This window comes from Chamaea fasciata, unplaced genomic scaffold (genome assembly GCF_029207755.1).
Source record: "Chamaea fasciata isolate MVZ Bird 193981 ecotype frontalis unplaced genomic scaffold, bChaFas1.0.hap1 SCAF_4, whole genome shotgun sequence".
In the NCBI taxonomy this organism is placed as follows: domain Eukaryota; kingdom Metazoa; phylum Chordata; class Aves; order Passeriformes; family Sylviidae; genus Chamaea; species Chamaea fasciata.
The window spans coordinates 72,579,712-72,588,342 of NW_027094089.1; the positions used below are offsets into that span (position 1 = coordinate 72,579,712).

The 8,631-nt window shown below is 49.5% G+C and overlaps 1 protein-coding gene across 2 annotated transcripts; it reads right to left on the reverse strand.

Moving 5' to 3' along the window:
* Positions 1-1,242: 1,242 nt before the first annotated feature.
* Positions 1,243-6,735, reverse strand: ZCCHC9 (zinc finger CCHC-type containing 9). 2 transcript variants are annotated; one of them, XM_066181955.1, is made up of 5 exons: positions 6,410-6,735; positions 4,989-5,139; positions 4,671-4,763; positions 3,691-3,759; positions 1,243-2,383 (listed from the first exon to the last, which is right to left on the reverse strand). In XM_066181955.1, exons 1-5 carry the CDS (start codon positions 6,674-6,676, stop codon positions 1,923-1,925), a joined length of 1,041 nt encoding a protein of 346 aa, XP_066038052.1. In that variant the 5' UTR covers positions 6,677-6,735; the 3' UTR covers positions 1,243-1,922. The 2 variants fall into 2 exon arrangements, with proteins under 2 accessions (XP_066038052.1, XP_066038053.1); XM_066181956.1 differs by having other exon boundaries at positions 2,186-2,388.
* Between the last annotated feature and the right edge of the window lie 1,896 nt (positions 6,736-8,631).

Sequence of the window (8,631 nt, forward strand, 5' to 3'; positions counted from 1 at the left end):
ACTCCTCACCAACAAACCTGGGGATGGCTCCAGGGGCTGTGCTGACTGCTTTATTTGCTGCTCCTGTTTGAGCTCAGAGGGGCCTGGTCAGAGCAACGGGTGTGCTCATCAGCATTTGGACTCTGGAGCACCTGGGGGTGACGAGAGCAAAGCACTTGAGCTGCAGCACTGCCACTCGATGTCACTGCAGTGTCACCACTGCCAGGGTGAGAGCTCTCGGGGCTGGCACAGCTCCCACTGAACACACTTCAGCTGGCCCTGCAGCCAGAGCAGAGCCTGCTGCAGGGATTTACAGGTTGCAGAACCCACTAGCACAGTCTGCACATCAGAAGTGTGGCAGGGGAGACACAGAGAGAGCCCTGGAGGTGTCACCTCTCTGGTGTCCCCTGGCCTGTGGCTCAGATCGGGCACAGCTCTGCCTGCTGAGCGCCCCCCCACCCCACCGGGCTCTGCTTCACCAGGAACGCAGGGAGAGACACAGTTCCTGGCCTCTGGCTCAGCAGCAGGGACCAGATCTGATTCTGAACCAGCATTTCCTTCACATGGACAAACTGCAGCACCTCATTCTGGGAGCATGGGCAGCCCCCTCCAGAGCACAGAAGCCACCAAGGTCGCATTTGCCACCTCCCAGCTCAGGAGGGTCCAGCTCCCTCCCAGCAGCAGCTCTCTCTCTCCCCGAGCCCTGCGGTGTGCAGGTGATGGCAGAGCAGCCCTGGGCTGCACAGGTAAACCGAGATCCCAGCGCTGGTGAAGAGAGACCCCTAATGTCGGCTCTGGACACAGACACCAGGGAAAGCCAGCCCAGATGCTGCCTGCAACAGGCACTGTAAATGAGTGGGTTTACATCTTCACAAACAGCACCTTTTGCATGTGCTTTCCAAACAGCTTCCTGCAGCCACGCATCCCACTGTGAAATACCAGTGGGTGCATCTAACGAGTGGTTTTCTCCAGCAGTTACAGCTCAGATTGCTCTGCAGGAGCTCCTCGGGAGCTCCACAACCACAGCACACCACTCTGCCTCCATCAGCCCTCACTGGGCAGCACTGGTCCCACTAGGACAGGCCAAGTCCTCGGCCCCAAGGCTGCAAGAACACATTACAAAGCCAAGGAGAGGGAAATTATCTAAAAAGATGCTTTTCAAACAATATTCTTAATTCATAGAATAGGAAGGGAAATGCTTCTTAAGCTGGGATAAGTGTCTGTTGCCAAAATGTCCACATTAAACTGATAGCTTTGAGCTTTTATCCAACAGTTAATTAAAAACTCCATAATTAAACCCTAATTTCATTCACATCCACTCCTCGACCCCATTTAAAAATGTGCTGATTAATATGAACTGTACACCCCCTATCTCAGTCCCCAGAGGACCACCAAGAAACCTAAAATATGACACCTAACCACTGTATTCTTTAGCAGCATTTTATTTTTTAAAAAATTACCTGTACAAATATAAAATCTCTCCACACAATTTCATTCCCTGTAGTTGTTTTTTTGCTGCAAGAAAAGTATGTGAGGGGACCTCAGGATGCACTTCTCCCGTAACACTGGTGGCTGCAGGAACTCTGGAGTTGGTTTCCTAATCTTTTTTTTTTTAATATCCACCAGTTTTTCTAAGGCTGCAGTCTCCATTTAAAAACAGTAAGTCTGCCATGAAGCAGGCAGGTGCAATACAAAGAAAAGTTTACTCCCAGCTCACCACGGCATGGAAACACTGCAGGTTTTTGAGCATTTTCTTTGCAAAAGAAATAAACTAAGAAAGCTTCTCACTTGCTCTCCAATTCTTTAGGGTTGTGTTTCACCACAAGCTTCAGAGGAAGGGCTTGATTCTGTTAGTGAACACACTCAAATGACCCAATGTGCATGACCAATTAGGTAAATGGCTGATAATAACAACTACTACCACCAGGAACTGCACCCCAAGCTCAGCAGCCCACAGGGTTATCTGTAACTTCACCACAAGGCTGCTCAAGTTGGAACATACGGAGGAATAAGTTCATTATTCCTGAAAGGTAAAGGCAAAACCAAACCATAATCCAACAAGAACCTTTAAAAAACACCCACAATTCCTTTAATAAAATGGCCACTTGCTGTGTTCCTGTTGTTCCCAGCTTTACAGTGAGCCAGGCAAGTTTGGGAGGCAAACTGGGAAAATGAGGGGAGACAAGAAAGAAAACCCAATTCCTCCGCAGCCTGCTTGATTTTCTGGATCCGCTCTCTGTCGTCACCACCCTGGAGTGCAGCACTGCAGAACTGTTTGAGAGGCAGGAGTCCTTCAGAAAGTGACAACTTTGGGTTGCTTGGGCTGAGCTCTCTGCAGCACCGGCGTGGCCGCGATGTCCTCGTGGTCCGCACTCAGGCCGGGGGTCCAGCGCCCGACTGTCACCTGCTCTGCAGGGACACAACACAGCACTGCCAGGGCCAGCTCTGCCACCTGCACAGCCTGGGGTCTGCCCCTGCAGGGCACTGCACTGCACATGGGGAATGCCACGGGTACCCACACCAGCCTCCAGGCACAAAAGCTGGCCCAACCTGCCTCAGAATCTGCCTGTGGAAACTCGAAACTGTAGTGCATGAACTCCTTTGACAGCTCTCACCTGCCTTCCTTTACCTCAACATGCTCTGCATAGGGCACACTTCACCTCAAAGAATATCACAATTCTTGCCAATGGTGTCACAGTTCCAAGTAACTTGACCGTTTTTAACCAGCAGTGCTAGTTTTGAAAGAAGTCCCTTGGGAAAATAGACAGCACTTACAGTCCTCATTATGGATGTTAAATTTACCAGAAAAAGGTAGAAAAAAAATCTGGTTACAAGCTTCTAAAACACCAGTCACCCAAGTAAGCACAGCCTCGCTACTTGCAGATAAGTTTGGGGAAATTTCAGTCTTTTGGTGTCATAAACCCCCGTCATACCAATTCAGACTGAGTCTGACCCATTCTAAACTGGCAAAGCAGCACACATCTAGAATCCTACATATGGTCTCAGACCTAAAAATTTCATAAATACAGAATCAGATACAGAAAATGCCATAAATATTTCTTACATAAATTACACCAAGTTGGCTTATTATGAAGTGGCACATTAACTGTCACAGAAACTAAGGAAAAAAATGCACAGGTGTGTCAGCACTCCAGTAACAGGATCATTCTTCAAAACCTTGTTTGATGCTTTGCCTCCTGTAATGCAGTGGGGGGTTGTGATATCTAATTTAATTTTTCCACCCACATGGAAAGCTGAAGAACACGTAAGAAAGTAGTTCATTAGCTGTGAACCCAGCTGGACAGATCTTCTTTGTCCCTGTCCTGGGTGCCTGACACACCTGCCTGCACACACCACCACCCTGCACCTGGCACTGGGTTCAGCTCCACCACTTCACACTGAAATTTGCAAAAAGGAGCATCCAGTTCTGCTGTACAGCTGCCAAACTGTGAATAGCAGGACAAATACCGGCCAAAAACCCCAGATTATTTCATATGGCCTTCAGATACACACAAGACGAACTTTCTTTCTTAAAAAAAGAATTATCTTAGTTTTGCACTGCAACTTACTGCCTCCTCCACACCCTCCCTGAGTGTCCCAACAAAAGGTCACCTCTGCTGCTTCCAAGTTCTCTTCCCAAAGCCTTTTCCCTGACCACAGCCATGCAGAGCAGTATGCATGCATACCCACCCCACACCCCCTGCAGCTCACCTGCATTCTGCTTCTCCGGGCAGTCTTTTTTGAAGTGTTCCACAGAGCCACAAAGTTTGCAGCCCCCACCTGTTCACACAGAAAGTTGTTACTCATCTGAGGGGAAAAAAACACCACAAAACACCCAACAAAACACCCTTCCTGTGTCTGTGAGGGATAGAGCTGTTTGGGATTACATTCTTCTGTAGAGCACCACACATTCCAGCCACTGCTTACTGGGTTCGTCTGATTTGCTGGAAGCTCTCTTTTTGAGACACAGGCTGAATTCTGCTGAAATCCATACTCAAATGAACTTTTAAAATTGACAGGGGCTTCTGAGAGCCAGGTAATCCAACTGCAGGTACTGAGATGTGAAATTCTACACAATACAAAATTCCACAATACAAACACTTGAAAGCAAGGGGATTTTTGTTCCATTTTAACTGGGCTGCAACACCACTTTCTGGAGTTTGCCAAGACCCCACATTTGTGCTGGGAAACACCAGGAGACAGAATGCTGGTTGTTGCAGCCAATGGAGAAGTCAAACCTTCAAAGTTATACCCCATTTCTCATTGAAGTTACTCAGACTGAAGATACTCTGCCTTTAGTGAGAGCCTGTGTTTTGCCACTTCCCAGCACCTTAAGCTACTGTGTGAGAATGTTCTTACCACCTACTTGGGTGCACGTACATGTAAATACACACTGTCTACACTCACACAGCATTTTGTTCCTTTGTGCATTTCCTGATACTGAGGCACAAGCAAAGTCTCACACTTTGCACCTCTTCTTGTCATTTGATACCAAACCTACACTTAAAACAGAAATCCCCAGGTAATTATTTGACAATTAATACCCCGGAACTACTCTGCCTTTACTGAAAGATACACAGGAATTCCTTTTAGCCACATTCCCATTCACTTGCAGTGTTATTTTTTTCTGTATCGGGTAAGGAAGACATTGAAGTTTAATTTTGCTAAATTTAGTGAACCAGTACACTCACCTTCGGCATACAACCCCTTGGGATTATCCGGACACGACCTTGACAGATGTCCCATCTCACCACAGATGAAACATTTTGCATAGGGAAATGGCCCTGCAAAATCCCACATGGTTTACAGTCCACATCAAACCCTCTGTGAAGTCACAGACCCAACACAGTGCAATGACAATATTTTAAACACCTCATGCTATAAATTACTGCCAGGTTCCTCATTATCATACTACAAAAGTTAAATTTCTAACACACAAAACTTCAGGGTCAGCAGTCAGACAATTTAGACCCAGGCACTTCACAACAGCACAAATTCCTGAGACCCACCAGCAGCTGGATCCACCTTGGCTCTGCACTTGCTGAGGTCATGCTCCGTGGATCCACAGCGGTAGCAGATCCCCGTCCCCATGTCTTGGCTCTCCAGCACTGCAGGACAGTCAGCCACGCCGTGGCCAGGTTCTCTGCAGTGGAAACACACCTTGGAAGAGGAAAATCCAGTGATTCTCTGAGTGGCACTCTAAACCTGGAAATCCCAGTTTCACAGAGCCTAAAGAGTGAACACAATTTTGTCCCCAGAAAAAAAGCAGCCAGGAAGAGTTTTTGTGCTCTGCCATCAAACTGTGCTCTGTGCCATCAAACCACGTTATTATGAGCACGTTTCTCCTTTAACCAGCAACACACAGTTTGATGAACTACACACAAAAATCACCTGAGTTAGTTTCACCCAGGAACCAAGAGGAGCTGGGGACTCCTCAAAGGGCAGGGGGAACAATGCTGAGCTGGGAGAACCATGCTAAAGGCTACAAGTGGAGCTGAAAACCATCTTTTGTTCCAAACTTTCATGTTTCCAAACAAACCATCTTTTTGTTCCAAAGTACCTTTCATCTGAAACATGCTGTGCCTGTGGCAGGGGAGGGCTCAGCTCTTGCTGAGCACCACAGCAGCACCACCACAGGGAGGGAGACCTGTGCCTCCCACATGGGGCTCTCCTTTAACAGCGTTGTAGGAATGTGACTGGGGGTTAAAAGGGGAAATTTCAGGGGGAAATACAGCGGCTACTCCCTGGATGGGACTCCCCATACACAGCACAATCCAGGCTGGACTAACAGGAGGGTGGCGCAGGGCAGCTCTGCCAAAATCCTTGCAGAAGAAGGAACCCAGTGGAACCTTGCAGCTGATCAGCCACATTGCAGCTGAAAGCAAGGGAGATAAAGGAGAATGTTCTGTTGGATCAGCAGCTGTGGTGAAATCCCTCTCTTTGGTCTGACCACATCCCACCCCAGGGTTACCTCAGGTACTGTCCTGAGAGACCCACTCCCAGGGCAGATGTATGACTGAAGCCACTAAATCTCCACCTTACTGCAAACAAAACAGTATAAAAGTGAGTAAGGAATGGGGAGAAGTTTGGGAAGACTGCATCATAACCTGTGGGATCAGCTGAACCTATTGTCTCTTCCCCAAGGGCCACACTAGGTGAAGACTGTGCTCTGCGTGAGCTTTACTAGGAATTAGAGCTAGTCTGTGTATTGCTTTGATTAAATTGCTTTGGACACACTTTCGCAGTCAGATGCCGTCACCGACATCCCTCGAGCCTTAACGCGTCACATTTTACTACAAAGGGTTTAACTGTGCACACTGTTCATTCCAGCCCTTCAAGGCCACTGACACACTCCCCAAACCTGAGGGGTTTGAGCAAAAAGGGAGAGTTTCTCTATTTTTTTTTCCCGTGGCTGCAGGGCAGGGCTCACCATGGCGTTCTTCTTCCTCTCCTGCCTCCTGAGCCTCCTGCTCTCCCGCCGCCTGTCCTTCCTCCGCAACTCCTCCTCCTCCTGCTGCTGCTCCCCGCGGTGCGCCGCGAACCCGTTCACGTCCTGGTTCTCGTACTCCTTCTTCCTCCTCTTCCCCCTGGCTGCCCGCGGCAGCTCCGGCTCCCCGCTCGGCGCCAGCTGCTCCCAGGGGGTGGCGGCCAGCGCCCGGGCCCCGGGCGGGGCGTTCCGCCGGGCCCAGCGGGTCATGGCCCCGGCACGGACACGGCACCGCCACGGGCACGGCAGCGCCGGCACGGCCGCACCGCGCACGGTGATGACGGACGGGAAGAGGAGGAGGAAGAGGAGGAGCGGGAGCCGGGGCAGGCAGGGTGGGAGGCGGCGGGAGCGGGGCTGCCGGGGAGGATGGAGTGCCGGCCCCGGAGGCCGTCGTTCCTGAGGGAGCTGTGGGGACGCTCCCACTCCTGCCATGGCAGGGACGCCTTTTCATTGTCCCAGGCTACTCCAGCCTGCCCTTGGACACTGCCAGCGATCCAGGGGCAGCCACAGCTTCTCTGGGCACCCTGTGCCAGGGCCTCCCCACCCTCCCAAGGAACAATTCCTTCCCAATATCCCATCCATCCCTGCTCTCTGGCACTGGGAAGCCGTTCCCCGTGTCCTGTCCCTCCAGCCCTTGTCAATTGTCTCTCTCCATCCTTTCTGCAGCTCCTTCAGGCCCTGCAAGGCCACACTGAGGTCACCCCAAAGCTTCTCCTGTCCAGGCTGAACCATCCCAGCTCTCCCAGCCTTTCCTCCCAGCAGAGCTGCTCCATCCCTCTGCTCATCCTGGAGCCTCCTCTGGCCTGGCTCCAGCAGCTCCAGCTCCTTGCTGTGCTGGGCCCCAGGGCTGGGGCAGCTCTGCAGGTGGGGTCTGAGCTGGGGCAGTCAGGGGTGACCAGGTGGATCCCCGGGCTGTGTTCTCGGAGGAGGCCACTCAGCAGCTTCAAGAAATGTTTATGGGACAAATAATGACACCCCCACCCTGTCCCCCCCAGTCAGGCTGCTGCATCTTGCGTTCTTAGCATTTCACTAGATCCTCATGGTGCTTCCTGGTTGATGTTAGGAAGGTATTTGCATCATACATACACTATATAAAATATGTAAAGAATGTTACACTTTCTCGAGTGGTTATCCCTAACACTTGCGTCTCCCTAGAGGAACTCGCGGATTTTGCCGATTTTCCAGGGTTTCGGGCCCACTAGAGGGAGGTGTGCACAAAGAGTGTTTCAAACTGCACCGCTGCCGGGCAGGAGGAGCACGCGTTTAAGAACAATTAGCGCTGACTGCAGATAAAAGTATCTGATGAACGCCGTGTAAAAGCCAGGGGAAAAAAAAACAACAAAACAAACAAACAAAAATTTAAAACCCAAACCAAACAAACAACAAACAAAAACAAACAATAAAAATCCTAAAAAAACCCCAAAAACCAAACAAAGAAAAAAAAACCCAACAAAAACAGAAGGGGCCAGTATGTCTTTTTAAAATTAAAACCACCTCCTTTGGTGATATAGTTACTTACAGCTCAACAACAGTATGTGGGTCCCAGTTGCTCCTGCAACTTGCTTTCCCAGCCTGGAATTTTATGTGTATGTGTGTCTTGGCAGGATTAGCTACCCTTAAGATCCAGCTTTGCAGGCAGTGGAAGAGGTAGTTGTTTAACACCTTCTTGCTAAATCAGTCAGACAGCATTTACCTCAAGTATCACTTATCTGGCAGTGGCCACACCTGTTTAAATTTGCACTGGTTTGGGATTTGTTCCAGGTTGACATTACTGGGTTGGGAGCTCCCCTGTACCTGGGCTTCAGCCAGGTTATGAGCAAGACAGCAGCAGTGCAAATAATTGTAACGTTTTTTGTCTTTTTCCCCCCATATTTTCCTAATAAACAGTAAATTGTCTGAACACAGACATAGTGTCCATATGTTCATAATCCTCATAACCCCAAAAAGGAGGTTTTGTCTGCTGAAGGGGTACCAGAAGTTTTGGTTGTACACACACACAGCTGATGTTATCTTTGTTCACTCTTTTTTGCCTGTATGGTTCGCGTAGTTAATACTACTTGGCAGAGTGTCAGGGTAGCATTTTCCTGGATGCTTTAATTTGAATGTAAGCCTGGGGAGAGAAAGGAAAAATAGGCCCTCTTCCCTCTTAAATTCTGTTACATCTG

Coding starts and splice junctions, on each gene's coding strand:
- ZCCHC9 (XM_066181955.1), bottom strand. CDS start 6,676: ATGACCCGCTGGGCCCGGCGGAACGCCCCGCCCGGGGCCCGGGCGCTG. Junction 3,760..4,670: donor CAAGGGGTTGTATGCCGAAG/GTGAGTGTACTG, acceptor CTGTGTGAACAG/GTGGGGGCTGCAAACTTTGT. Junction 2,384..3,690: donor CCCGGAGAAGCAGAATGCAG/GTGAGCTGCAGG, acceptor CCTGCAGAGCAG/GTGACAGTCGGGCGCTGGAC.